General features: G+C 51.1%; 1 protein-coding gene across 2 annotated transcripts in view; it reads right to left on the bottom strand.

Moving 5' to 3' along the window:
• Positions 1 to 464: 464 nt before the first annotated feature.
• Positions 465 to 14991, bottom strand: part of LOC116937833 (uncharacterized) — a 39960-nt gene continuing 25433 nt past the window's right edge. For both annotated transcript variants that reach the window (XM_032944949.2, XM_076057555.1), the window contains exons 15-17: positions 14802 to 14931; positions 13406 to 13828; positions 465 to 3350 (exon numbers count right to left, since the gene is read on the bottom strand). In XM_032944949.2, coding sequence (XP_032800840.2) covers positions 3262 to 3350; positions 13406 to 13828; positions 14802 to 14931 — 642 coding nt within the window. In that variant the 3' untranslated portion in view covers positions 465 to 3261. The remainder of the gene's footprint in view (positions 3351 to 13405; positions 13829 to 14801; positions 14932 to 14991) is intronic.

Below are 14991 nucleotides of genomic sequence, written 5' to 3'. Positions count from 1 at the left end.
CTGGTAGGGACCTCCTGGCTACACCAGCCCACAGGGGATTATTGCGTCCGTCCGTCGTGCATCCAAAAATGGGAGGGGTGGGGCTGGGTGGGGAGGGGCTGGTCACCCCGTGGTGCCCTTATAAAACGTTTAACCTACTCACACCGGCTTGTGTCCGCCCTCACAGTCTGGCATATTTGCGGCATACACCACGTGGTGGTGCCGCCGTTGACCCGGCCCATTGACCGAGCAACCCAACGTTTCTACCAGCTCCCTCCGCAGGAATGTGTTCATTTACTGTCATCAATTTCGCTTCCACCGAATCCACACATCACCACCACCACAGATTCGCCACCCATTGCTTCCTCTCATCTATTTCATTCACCTCATCTAACCACAATTATTACATCCATACTTACTCATTGTTAATTATGTGTAAAGCGCCTTGAGTAAGGGGCAATAGAAAAGATGAGAGTGTGCAACACTTAAAAGGGGATCGGGACCTTATTTATTTAAACCAAAAATAAAACCACCCCCTCTCTACTGATACTTACACGGTGGAGGGGGGGAATCAATAACAGCATCATCATGATTATCTTCTGGGTTCTTTCGGTAAAGTCACGTAGAATGGAGATAAAAGAATAAAAAATAGAATAAAATTCTCACGACGTTTCGGCCACAAGCCAAGTAGCCTTCCTCAGGTGAAGAAACAGGAGTGTCCGGAAGACAGCGCTTGAGTGAACCCTGCCAAGCTTGGCAGCGTCTTTTAAGCTGTGTGGGAGGGACAGAGCGCCTTGACAAAGGAGTTTACATATAAATTAGCATGTAACTGGGGGATTAGCATGATGTTGGTGTCGGAACGGAGGAGGTCGGAGAGAAGTTTACATATAAAGTAGCATGTAACTGGGGGATTAGCATGATGTTGGTGTCGGAACGGAAGAGGGGGGAGAGGAGTTTACATATAAAGTAGCATGTAACTGGGGGATTACCATGACATCATGCGAATCCCCCAGTTACATGCTAATTTATACGTAAACTCCTTTGTCAAAGCGCTCTGTTCCTCCCACACAGCTTAAAAGACGCGGCCAAGCTTGGCAGGGTTCACTCAAGCGCTGTCTTCCGGACAGTTCCGTTTCTTCACCTGAGGAAGGCTACTTGTGTTGTGGCCGAAACGTCGTGAGAATTTTATTCTATTATTTTTATTAACCTTATCTCCCATTCTACGTGGTGACTTTACCCGAAAGAACCCAGAAGATGAATCCCTGCAGTCACGAAAGCTTTACATCGAAACCATGATTATCATCAACATAAAGACAACAAAATAAAAAAACGAAACCTTCCATCCATTTTTTGCACCGAGGGGAAAGGGGACGATGTAAATCGGCGGTGGTATCGAGGGAGGCCGAACAAAAAAAAACCCCGTTCATCCCAAACCTATAGCAGCCCCTAGCCACCATGCTTACTCAGACTGCTCCCATTGACGAGGATGGGGGGTTCAGCACAGGCCATAGAGAGGGGGGGATGAGGGGGGGGGGAGATTGGGGGGGGGTGTGTGGGGGGGTTCAGCACAGGTCATAGAGAAAGGGGGATGTGGGGGGGATGTGGGGGGAGGAGATGGGGGGGGAGGTTCAGCATAGGTCATAGAGAAAAGGAAGATGTGGGGGGGAGAAGGTGGGGGGATGGGGGATATAGGGAGGATGAGGGGAGGCCCAGGATCGGTTCATATAATCGCTGCCACTCCTGGTGTTGAAGAGGCCGTGAACGGGAATCGAACCCGGATTACCGGGTTCCTAGCATCTCAGCGTAAGGCTCCAACACTACCGCTCCCCACACACACACACAGAGACACACACACACACATAGGTCCTTCTCCTCTGTAATACAACTATAGATTAATTAAAAGCTAACCACACGTGTATAAGTATGTAGTTTTACCAAGAGCTTTTTAAAAACAACGTTGTTAGGGAAGTACAAACAAATTAAGACGCCAAAAAACTTTGTAAATATAAGGTAAAAAGACAAATTACAAAAATAAAGATTTGAGTACAATAAACATTGAGAGCAAGACAATACAGTAAAACCTTGAATTGCGAGCATAATTCATTCCGGAAACGTGTTTGTAATCCAAAGCACTCGTATATCAAAGCACTAGTATCTCAGTTGTGATCACGTGATGCTCGGCAGACAAAGCGTCTACATGTACACTGCTCGTATTTGCAAGACCCTCGCTCGTTTATCAAATTAATATTTATTTTTTAAAAAATTCTGCTCGTCTTGCAAAACACTCGCAGACCAAGTTACTCGCAATCCAAGGTTTTACTGTAATTGGCCGTGCCAAGTCCTTAACTTAGCACCGCAAGGGTTCAAGCCCTGGCTCTGGGTGTCTCTCTCTCTCTCTCACAATGATTGTGTCGGAGACACGAGGAAGGAATCCCTGGCACACAGAGAGCATTTGAATATTACAGCCAGGGATCCGCTTTTCTAACACGCACAAAGATCCCCCCCCCCCGTATAGCCTGTGACAGACTGTTTGGGGCAAGTGCCAGCACTGTGGCACACGAGGAGGTTGGTGTCGCCAACACCACGCCCGTCCGCCTTTGTCTCCCCCAGTGGCACAATTGAGGCCGGAGTCGACCTCGGGGAGGGCCAGTTGAGATAATCGTCGCTTACTGGTGTTGGTGGCTGTGAGCGGGAATCAAACCCTGGTCTCTGCCGGGTTCGGAGCGCAGCATGGCGCTAACCACTGCGCCACCGCTCGGCATAGCTATTTTTTATCTGACCAGGTAAGGCCCCACTGAGCTACGTAGCTCTTTTTTTTCAGAAGCGACCTGGCCATCACACAGATGACAGCTCAACAAACAAAGTGGCTCATCATTAATTGGAAATGTGCACGCGGCAGCCAATTACTCTCAGAACGTGTGACGTCAATTTTTAATGCGGAGGGAAAAACTCGGGGAGAAATATCCCTGCGGCAATGGTGGAAAGAGAGACCGCAGGCTCCAAATATACATCGGCAGGCGTCGTCAGCGTCCGGGATCGAACCCACGACCTCCTGTGTACCAGGCGAGGTAGTTAACATCTACCTTGCTATCGTGATGATGATGATGAGAGAGAGAGACATGTAATTCCAAATATACAGTGGCAGGCGTTGTCAGCGTCCGGGGTTGAACCCACGACCTCCTGTGTAGCAGACGAGGGAGATAACATCTCTTCACCCACCCACACTCGAACCGATGACAAAGTCTCCGAAGGTGCCGTGGGCGTTCGCACCGCCCGGCCGTGCTATCGCCGAGCCCGCGCTGTTCTCTGCCTCAGAGCTCTTGGCCTGGGTTCGACACCGGCGCCGGGCTGGGTGATGGTAGAGGCTGAACCTGTGGTGGGGGAGGCGGTGCGCAGAAAGGGGGGTGGGGGGAGGATGAGGTGGTGGTCGTGATAATGATGTTGGTAATGGTGACGCACGTATGTTGAACTTCTTTCGCACCATGCTAATCGGAGGGTGGTGATGATGGTGGTAATGGTGGTGATGATGGTGGTGTTGAAGGTCATGATGGTTTTGCCATGGATGTACCAGGCGAATTTCCATCTGGTACAGATACAACGGGAGGCTGATCGATGCCCAGGTGAGGTCGAGGGATGGCTCCCTATTGGTCAACCATGTTATGTATGCCGATGATCTGGTGAATGCTGCTCACTCAGAGGAGGAGTTGGGAGGTGCTGCTGCTGAACCTGGAGTGTGCCACTAAGAGGTGGGGTCTTACCATCAGCCCCACCAAAACTAAGCACCTGCCTGGGTAATTTGTGCGACCAAACACTCCACCCCCTCAGCTCCCCATTGGTGATGGAGCAGTTGTGGAGAGAGTGGTTTCCCAAACCTGGCAGTGTGCTTATGACCAGCTCAGAATCAGTCGGGTGGCATTTAACTTTTCATCGGCTGTACAATGCTGTGTGGAAGCAATCTGGTCTGTCGCTCCGCACAAAGCGTCGGGTCTTCTTGACCATGGTTATGTGAATCGTGGATCCCTCTAATGGAACATCTGCTCCGGTTATAAACAATCAGGCTGGCATGCCTACGATCCATCCTGGGTTTAACCATGCTGGATTGTGCGAGCAGCTCAGAAAAACTCGAAATGAAAGATCTCGACACATTACCATCAATGAGCTCCTCCGGCAGGCAAGGCTCCGCTGGCTGGGTCATTTAGCCTGCATGCCCAGCCACCACGTGCCCAAGCAGCCTAGAGGGAGCTAAATGGGCACGGCACAGGCTAGAGAAGAGATGGAGTGATGTGGTACAAGAAGATGTGAGGCTGAGTGGACTTGCCGAAGATTGGTACCAGCGGTGTCAAGATCGGCCTCTGTGAAGGAGGCTCGTGAAGGATGCTACCGGCCAGTTGTAGGCAGTCGCCCTCCAGTAACGGAGGGCAGAGTGACGCTGCTCACAACAACGATCGGAGCACTGGGCAGCTAAAACACAGCAAGTTGGCACAGTAAGTGGCACAGGTGGTGCATCGGCCAGTCATCTCAGTCAACCAATGGCACTTGGGTCTGTCCCGTGACCTCCTGCACCTAGCCTGGCACAACAGTCAACCCATGGCACCTGGGTTTGTCCCGTGACCTCCTGTCAGCGGGCGTTCGAGACTTTACGTGGCCTCAAGGTGCACATGGCCTGGCACAAGCTACTTGGTGATGTCACCGCCACTTAGTGGCATATGGTGGTTATTGTTGTTGTTGGTGGTGATGACGCTGATGATGATGCTGCACGCGGAGCCTCAACGCCACCACCTCTGGTCTCCACACACTGCAAGCGAGCACCTATTAAAGCAGGGGTCTCAAACTCAACTTACCTGGGGGCTGCTGGAGGTAGAGTCTGGGCCGCAACAAGTATTCAAAAAAAAAGTACAACTGATCCAATCTTCATTAATAACAGTTCAGAACATGAACGGTTCTTCAGAACATCGGCGTCTCTTACCCACTCCTTGCTGCCAGAGACCTGGCAGCGCTTCCTCTTCTTACGCAGCTGAGCCACATTTGGCTTGAGGGAGGAAGCAATTGAGACCCTCAGTATGGCTTGAAGATGCTCATCATCAGTAAGTTTGGAGCTGTACTTTGACTTATTAAAGTTCATGGTGCAGAAGAGCTTTTCACACAGATATGTGCTCCCAAAATAGGCACATGGCCCGCTTGAACATCCTGGAAAGCTCAGTGAAGTTGGGGGGCAATTATCTCAAAACTTGTCCAAGCTTGTCTGCTTTTGCACTCACCTCCCTGAACTTGGCTTTGAGTCCAGAATTGCACTGCAGGTCAATTAGCTCCATTTGAAGCACAGGAGGGGCATCTTGCACATCGAAGGAGAAGGGGTCAGCAAAAATTTGAAAAGTGGCTGTGTGTCTTGAAGTCTGCAAAAACCTGTGATCAAATTGCTCCTGTAGCTTTACAATGGCATCAGCATACTTCTCACCACTGAATGGTGTGCCCGCATCCATGAGTGCCTTGCATGCTGGGCAATGGCAGAGGTTTGTCTGAGAGAGCTGGGCTATCCATAACACAAGTTTTGTGGAGAATGCTCTGACTTTGTCATAGGCAGCACTGACAAGCTGCCCCGGGCCTTGTAACTTCTTGTTCAGTACATTCAGCTCCTGTGTGATGTCAACAAGAAAAGCTAAGTCCATGAGCCATTTGGGATCACTTAGCACAGGAACAGCCATCCCATCCTTCACCATGAAGGCTTTCACTTCTGCTCTCAACTCAAAAAAACCTCTTCAAGACGTTTCCCCTGCTGACCCAACGTACCTCGGTGAAGTAGAGCACATCCTCATATGCCGACTCTATTTCCTCTAAAAAGGCGTGGAACTGCCGGTGCTTTAAGCCGCTGGATCTGATATTGTTGATGCATTTCACAACGACAGACATCACATTGTCAAACTTCAGCCATTTGCTGCAAAGGGCCTGCTGATGGATAATGCAGTGCAGAGCAATGGCCTCCTCCACACCCTCCTCTTCCAGTTTTCTTTGAACAAGTGCCACCAGTCCATTTCTCCTCCCTGTCATCGATGGCGCTCCACCGGTTGTTATTCCAGCAAACCTCTTCCATGGTAAACCGGCATCCACAACGGCATCACACAGCTGGCAGAATATCTCCTGGACGGTGGTCTGGCCATGCATTGGATTCACTGTGAGCAACTCCTCCGTCACTTCAAAAGTGTCGTCAACACCACGGACGTACATTGCGAGCTGCGCAGTGTCAGTGATGTCTGCGCTCTCATCAAGAGCGACCGAGCATGCACGGAAATGTGTTGGCTTTCTCATGCAGTTGATCGTGTATGTTACCTGACGGGTCAGAAATGCCCTCTGCCACCGTGTTGGCTGAAAGGCTGATGTTGCTAAACTGACCCTTCTTTTCCGGACAGACTATACTTGCAGCCTGTAACGTGCACTTTTTGATGAACTCGCCGCCTTTGAATGGCTTTCCCGCCTTAGCATTCATCTCACTCGCCGCGTAGGCTAGCTTCGACTGCCGCATCACTCTCTTTGCCTGCTTTCTTGAAAAAATCTTGTTGCCTCAGTAGACATGTTTTAAGATTGGCGACCCGGTCCTCTCTCTCTCATCTCCCTGGTATTTTGCATACTCCTCAGTATGTCTAGTTAAGCAATGACGTCTGATGTTGTGTTCCCTGTGCACCGCAACTTTCTCTGTGCATATAAGACACTTCGGAGGTGGCCCCTGTGCTCAACAACAAAAAAATATTCCGTCTCCCACTTTTCCTGAAATTTTCTGTGCTCATCGCCAACCTTTCTCTTCACGGCAGGTTTTGAGAAAGACATGACTGGGGCTGAGTGACAAAAAAAAAACCAAAACACATTCAATAATAATAATAGAAAAGAGTTAATAAAAAAACTACCGGAATTTCCGCACTATAATCCGCTACTTTTTTTTACACGCTTTGAACACTGCGGCTCAAACAATGATGCGGCTAATTTATGTTTTTTTTACACAAGCTTCATGCCGCCAAAACATTCACCGTCACATCAGACAAATTAAATTACCGAACAGGCCACGGTGGACCAATCAAACGCACTCGCGCTAAATTCTTCAGATCAGTCATTTTGCGCTTCATGCACACACCGTCATCGTGGAAAAAACATGCGAAGGAGTGCACATGATGCAGCTTTCAAGTTAAAAGGCGGTCGATATGGCTGTCAAAGAAGGAAACAGAGCTGCTGAACGTAAGCTTGGCATCAACGAATCAATGGTGAGACGTTGGGGACGGCAGCGTGAAGAACTGACTCCCCCCCCCCCCCGCGACCCTGATTAGAAAATGGATGGACTGTTCCTGGTTGGCTACTGTTCGGGAAAAAAAGCATTTACAGTACGTATTCGTGTATGTTACCGGTACTATTTAATTAAAGGTTAAAAAAAATATTTCCGTGTCAATATCTCGTGTTACAACGTGGACACCTGCCTGCGGCTTATAGACAAATGCGGCCTATATATGTACAACTTTCTTTTCCTTGAATTTTGATTTAAAGCTTTCGTGACTGCAGTAATTCATATTCTTAGCTCTTTCGGTAAAGTCACGTTGAAGGGAAACAATAAAATATATATATAAAACAATAAAAAATCTCACGACCGTTTGTGTTATGGTCGAAACGTCGTGAGAATTGTTATTGTTTTACATATATTTTATTATTTTATTGTTTCCCTTCAACATGACTTTACCGAAAGAGCTAAGAATATTTATTTTTCTTTTTAAAGTTAGTGGGTGCGGCTTATAATCAGGTGCGCTCAATAGTCCGGAAATTACGGTACTATCAATGCTTTGGCTTCTGCCTACCATACAGTTTTACAGCGCTTTGGTCACCCTTAAGGCGGGCTTTCCATTGTGATATATTTACATGTTTTTATCCCAATACCTGAGTATTTGGGATCTTATTTAGTATGCCCTTTCTATATATTCTGAGAGGTATTTGAAAACTTTATCATTGTTCATAGCTTTTTTTGAGCACTTCGTTTTTCTTATCATTGTTAAATTTATCAATCGTGTTCTCTCTCAGGTGTTTATACCTTTCACATTCATAAATAAAGTGATCTAGATTTTCTTCTTTTTGTTTACACCCTACATATCCTTCTGCTCTACCAAATCTCTCTGGATGCCATTGAGCTAACTCTGGTCTCCATGTTACTCCACCTGTCTTAATTCTTAACATCAAGTGCATTCATATTCTTGGTTCTTTCAGTAAAGTCACGTTGAAGGGAAACAATAAAATAATAATATATTGTTTTATATATTTTATTGTTTCCCTTCAACGTGACTTTACCGAAAGAACCGAGAATATGAATCACTGCAGTCACGAAAGCTTTAAATCAAAATCAAGTGCATTGTCTCATGTTTTATGTCTTTTAATTTTTTGCTCTTTTTGATTAAATTGCTCTTGGTAAATTCGTTTTCTTTTGTGATTGCACATATCTGTCCTTTTTCCTTGTCTTTGTTTCTCTTGTAATAATAATCTATAACTTCTTCTTTATAATATTCAGGTTCGAACTACCAATTTGGCTTTTGTTCTTGCCACCAATCTCATGCTATTTGCTATCCATGTAATTATTTCCCTTTCCTATTGCAACACTCTGTTGTCTTTATTAGGTCACTGATTACTCTTGGTGAGTCCGCCCACTTCATAAGTCCTCTGTACCTTGCACTGGGTGACAGGATATATTTTCCTTCCACTTGGTGTCACTCCGGAATCACGTTTCAACCAAGTGACTAACGTTGCTAATTCACGTTGGCTAACTTGTCAACAAACACCGGAAGCTGTCACGAGCCTGAGCTATGGTAAAAAAATATAATAATTAAAAAATAAATTAAAAATTGATGTCAAGTAGGGGGCCACAAAATATCGTTCCACGGGCCGCAATTGGCCCGCGGGCCGCGAGTTTGAGACCCCTCTATTAAACGTAGGTGTGTCTGTGTGTGCACACGTGTGTGTACGGGGGCTTCTAGACAGGTGCGAGGGGCCTGTAACCCCTCCACCTTCAATTAATTACCACTAAACCACGAGTTAAACTGAAATATGTAACTAATAAGCTTGTGCCGGAGGCCCCGGGGGGACAGGCGTCTATGACGTCTCCTGGCCAAACCCCAATTGGCGGAGCCAGGAGATTGAACATCTACCCTCGGGGCTCCTCCAGAAACAACGAAAAGCCACTATGGGTGGCCACGTGGAATGTTCGAACGCTCACTGCGGAGGAGAGGCTGCCACTCCTCTGTCGGGAGCTGGACCGGTACCGCCTGGATCTATGTGGCATTCAGGTCCGGTGGACCGGCTCTGGCTCCTGCCACCATGAGGGGTGGACAGTCCTCTACTCGGGGCAGGAGACTGCCAAACAACAGGGAGTGGCTCTTCTTTTGAACAAAAGAATGAAGGGGGCGTGGGAGCGTGGCGGTGAGGTGTGGGAAGCTTTAAGCCCCAGGCTACTTTGGGCTCGCCTTCCCATCAACCGGAGGCGAGGAATGGTGGTCGTGGTTACTTATGCCCCCACCGAAGATGAACATCCGTGGAGGGATGCAGGCAAAGCCGATGAGTCAGATGCCTTCTATGACCTCCTGTCACAGGTGCTGGCTAAAGTGGCCCCTCGGGATAGAGCCATCATGTTGGGTGACTTCAATGCCCGAGTTGGTCATGATACTGGCACCTGGTCTGGAGTGATTGGAGGGCATGGGCCAGATCAGCTCAATAACAACAGTAGGAGGCTGCTAGATTTTTCTGCAGCCCATGGGCTTGTAATTACCAACACGCTGTTCCAGCATCCACACAACATCAAGGATGCATGCCGGGTCCTAGCAAGAACATCTGCTGGACTACAAAGTGACGGACCAGCGGATGCGAGCCCATGTCCTTGACACCAGGACCTACCGTGGAGCTGATCTGTCCTCTGACCATCGACTAGTCATCTGTAAGATGCGCCTGCCATTCTTCCACTCCGGTGGTGGGTGTACACCCAGGACCCCATTCCAACCTTAAGTGGCCTGGTCTCAGTTATCTGATGAAAGTTGCAAGCGAGAATTTCATCATCGCTTGCGGCTGGGATTGGCATCGTCCCCGACTCCTCCTGATGTCGAGGGTAAATGGGCGAGGTTTAGGACTGTGACTCATGCAGCTGCAATGGCTGCTTTGGGTACGCGGTCCAGACCTCCCCAGAGACCCTGGCTGACAGAGGAGGTGTTCAGGATGGTTGAGAAAAAGCGACAGGCCCACTGTCATCGGCTACAGAATCCCACGTCAGAAAATGAGGAGGCTTACCGCAGCCTTCGCTCGGAGGTTCGGAGAGCCGTGAGGCGCTGCAAGGATGGGTGGTGGTCGCGGGTTGCTGTGGAGATGGAGTCTGCCTCAGTGGCCCGTGATCACAATTCTCTATTTAACTCCATCAAAAAAGTAACCTGCAGCGCCACACCTATTACCATCATTAGGGGCAAAAATGGTGATCCAATCTCCGACCCCCAGGAACAGGTTTGCAGATTTGCTGAGCATTTCTGTGAGGTCCTGGGGGAGGGAAAATCCCTCAGCCAGGAAAACATCGTGGCACAAAGTGAGGATGACCCTGCTGAGGCTGCAGTGCCTCAAATATTGGAAGTCACCCCCTGTGAGTGGCTGGCTGAGGTGCCATCTGTTGAGGAAGTACTGAAGGCAATCCGGAGTCTGAGACCAGGAAAGGCAGCGGGCAGAGATGATCTCCCAAGCGAAATGCTGAGGGAGGGTGGCGTTTGTGCACAGACTGCCCTATATGACATCATAACAATGGTCTGGACCACTGGACGGGTTGCGCAGGATTGGAAGGATGCCCTGGTGGTCCCCCTTTTTAAGAAGGGGGACCGCACAGACTGTAACAACTACAGGGGCATCTCACTCCTCAGTGTGCCGGGAAAGGTCCTGGCAAGGATTATTCAGCATCGCCTTGCCAGGCACGCTGAGGAGAGGCTTGCGGAGCCCCAATGCGGTTTCAGGAAAGGGCGGTCCTGCACAGATGCCATATTTTCTGTCCGTCTGCTACAGCAGAGGTGTAGGGAATTCCAACAAGACCTACATCTCTGCTTTATTGTCATGGTCAAGGCCTATGATACCATCAGTAGGCCTGGGCTCTGGGTTGTTCTTCGTGCTTTTGGAGTACCTGACCCTCTGCTCACGATCATTAAGGACCTTCATGATGGTGAGCGGGCCCGGGTAAAACTACGTGGCCGGGAGTCAGAGCCATTCCCTGTACACCTTGGGGTGCGACAGGGATGTCCTCTGGCTCCCACATTATTTAACATCTATTTTGACCACGTAGTTCGTGAAGCCTTCAATAGCTGTACCGGGGGAATCTCCATATGGTACAGATATAATGGGAGGCTGATCGACGCCCGGGTGCGGTCAAGGGATGGCTCCCTATTGCTCAACCACGTTATGTATGCTGATGATTTGGTAATAGCTGCTCATTCAGAGGAGTTGGAGACGCTGCTGCTGAGACTGGAGCGTGCCACTAAGAGGTGGGGCCTTACCATCAGCCCCACCAAAACTAAGCACCTGCCTGGGTATTTTGTACCATCGGACACTCCACCCCCACAACTCCCAATCGGTGATGGGGCAGTTGTGGAGAGAGTGGAGAGTTTCCCATACCTGGGCAGTGTGCTTATGACCGGCTCCAGTTTAACAGCAGAGGTCTCACTCCGAATCAGTCGAGCGGCAATATCTTTTCATCGGTTGCGTAACGCTGTGTGGAAGCTACCTGGTCTGTCGCTCCGCACTAAGCTTCAGGTCTTCTCGGCCACGGTCATTCCCTCCCTTCTCTACGCTTGTGAAACGCTTCAGGTCTTCTCGGCCACGGTCATTCCCTCCCTTCTCTACGCTTGCGAAACGTAGACCCCCCTAATGGAACATCTTCGCCGGTTAGAAACATTTAGGCTGGCCTGCCTACGATCCATCCTGGGTTTAACCAGACTGGATTGTGTGAGGAGCTCACAAATCCTTGAAAGATCTGGGCAAGGTCCCATCGGTGAGCTCCTTTCGGCGGGGAAGGCTGCGATGGCTGGGTCATGTAGCCCACATGTCCAGCCACCGCATGCCGAAACAGCTTTTGTTCGGCCGGATTGAGGGGGCTAAGCGGGCGCGGCACGGGCTAGAGAAGAGATGGAGTGATGTGGTACAGGAGGACGTGGAGCTGAGTGGACTTGCCGATGACTGGTACCAGCGGTGTCAAGATCGGCCTCTGTGGAGGAGGCTCGTGAAGGACGCTACTGGGCAGTTGGAGGCAGTCGCCCTCCAACAACAACGGAGGGCGGAGGAGCGACGCTCACAACAACGAGCGGAGCGTCGGGTGGCTAAAGCACAGCAGGTTGGCACAGTAGGGGGCACAGGTGGTGCATCAGCCAGTCATCTCAGTCAGTCGACCCATGGCACCTGGGTCTGCCCCGTGACCTCCTGCCAGCGGGCGTTCGACACTTCACGTGGCCTCAGGGTGCACATAGCCTGGCACAAGCGTCGTGGTGACGTCACCGCCACTTAGTGGCGAATGGCGGTTGTTGTTGTTGTTGTACACACCAATACCAATACTCGCCATTCGCCAATAAGTGACGGTGACATCCCCACGGCGCCTGTGCCAGGCCAGGTGCACGCACTTTGGCACCACGTGACGTGCCAAAGGCTCGCTGCTGACAGTTCAAGAAACAGACCCAGCAGGTGCCATGAGTTGACTGTTGTGCCAGGCTAGGTGCAGGAGGTCACCGGACAGACCCAGATGCTGTGGGTTGACTGAGATGACTGGCGAATGCACTACCTGTGCCCCCCACTGTGCCAACTTGCTGAATTTCATCCGCCTGGCGCTTCGCTCGTTGTGAGCAGCGTCACTCCTCTGCTCTACGCTGTTGTTGGAAGGCAACTACCCCCAACTGCCCAGTAGCCTCACGGTGCACCTAGTCTGGCACTGCCCAGTAGCGTCCTTCACGAACCTCCTCCAATGAAGCCGATCTTAACACCACTGGTACCGGTCATGGCAAAGTTCACTCCACTCAAAATCCTCCTGTACCGCATCAGCTCCATCTCTTCTCCAGCCCGTGTTGTGCTCATTTAGCCCCCTCTATCCGGCCAAAAGCTGATTAAACATGCGATGGATGGGCATGAGTGATACATGACCCAGCCAACGCAGCCTCGCCTACTGAAGGAGCTCACCAATGGGAATGTGTCAAGATCTCTGAGGATTTGTGAGCTCCGCACACAATAAAGCCTGCAGGTTAAACCCGGGATGGATCGTAGGCAGGTCAGCCTGAATGTTTCTAACTGGCGCAGATGTTCCATTCGAGGAGTCCACGTTTCACAAGCGTCGAGAAGGGAGGGAATGACCGCCTCCACTACCTCCAACGCCACCACATCCGCCACCTCCATCGCCACTACCACCACTCACCGGTGCGTGTCACCCTCCTCTTAGGTGGCGGCGTCTCTTCTCCTCGCTCCTTCTCAACCACCGCCTGCCTCTTCACCGTCGCCTTGCCCCTCGCTGGTCCCGCCGCTGCCCCTTGTGCAGCAGGAGCAGCAGCAGTAGGAGCAGCAGCAGCAGCAGGAGCCAGACTTGTCGACGCTTCCAAAATGACCTGGCTCCACCCTCTCCTTTTGACCCTGTTGCCGCCACCTCCCTCCTCCTCCTCCTCCTCCGCTCCTCCCCGCGTGTTCCTGGCCATCTTGGCTTTGCCGCCAGCGCTACCATCCCCAGCTGATCGCTTGGAGCGGCCCGGCTGTCTGGGGCATGGCTGAGCAGCAGCTGCTGCTGATGATGCTGCTGCTGATGTCTCCCTCAATGTCTTCATGCAGAGGCTCAACGCCGGCACATCTGCTCACCGCACACAGATGTCGGACCCCCGACTCCTGTTAGCGAGCGCCTATTAAAGGTAGGTGTCTGTGTGTGTGGAGGCTCAACCAGTCTTGGGCTTCCCCTAGGTCGACTCAGCCTCGAGTGAGTTACCTGGCACAGTGGTGTGTGAGTAAACATCGCAACTGGGAAGAGACAAAGGCGGCCGGCATGTTGGTGTTGGCCACCCACCCACTCACACACTCACCCACCCAGTGACACACACCCACCCACCGCTAACTCACCCACTGACACACTCGCACACCCACCCACCCACTCACACACTCACCCACCCACTGACACACTCCCCACCCACTGACACTCACTCACCCACCCACCGCTAACTAACTCACCCACTGACATATCACTCACCCACCCACCGCTAACTAACTCACCCACTGACACTCACTCACCCACCCACTCACTAACACACTCACCCAGTGACACACTCACCCACCCACTCACTCGCACACTCACCCAGTGACACACACACATCCACTGCTAACTAACTCACCCACTGACACACTAACTCACTCACCCACCCACCGCTAACTCACTCACCCACTGACACACTCACTCACCCACTCACTCACTCACCCACCCAGTGACACACACTCACCCACCGCTAACACACCCACTGACACACTCACTCACCCACCCACTCACCCACCCAGCATCACTCACTCACCCACCCACCCACTCACCTCACCCACTCACTCACACACCCACCGCTAACTAACTCACCCACTCACCCACCCAGCATCGCTCCCCCACCCACCCACTCTCTCACCCACCCACCCACTCACTCACTCACCCACTCACTCACTCACCCACCCACCCAGACTCACCCACTCGCTGACACGCCTACTCATTCACCGACTCAGTAACCCAACCACCCACCTACACACTGACACACTCACTCACATGCTCACCCACCCATCGCTAACCAACTCACCGGCGCCCTCCTCCTCGCCCACAAAGGGAGTGCGAATCTCTGCGATTGGGCTCAGGCCCGGGCGACGGGAGACACGGGGTGGAGACTTCTGGGCATTCACCACTCCTCCATTTGTCTCCAGGGTTTCAGCCTTTGTACAGGGAGACATGGAGAGCGTGGGGGGACATTGGTGGTGACAGTGGTGATGGCG

Source organism: Petromyzon marinus, chromosome 83, assembly GCF_048934315.1.
Source record: "Petromyzon marinus isolate PM22_M1 ecotype Great Lakes invasive population chromosome 83, UKy_Petmar_22M1.pri1.0, whole genome shotgun sequence".
Taxonomy (NCBI): Eukaryota; Metazoa; Chordata; class Hyperoartia; order Petromyzontiformes; family Petromyzontidae; genus Petromyzon; species Petromyzon marinus.
The sequence above is the reverse complement of the archived record's forward strand: the minus strand, read 5'-3'. Positions and strand labels throughout refer to the sequence as shown.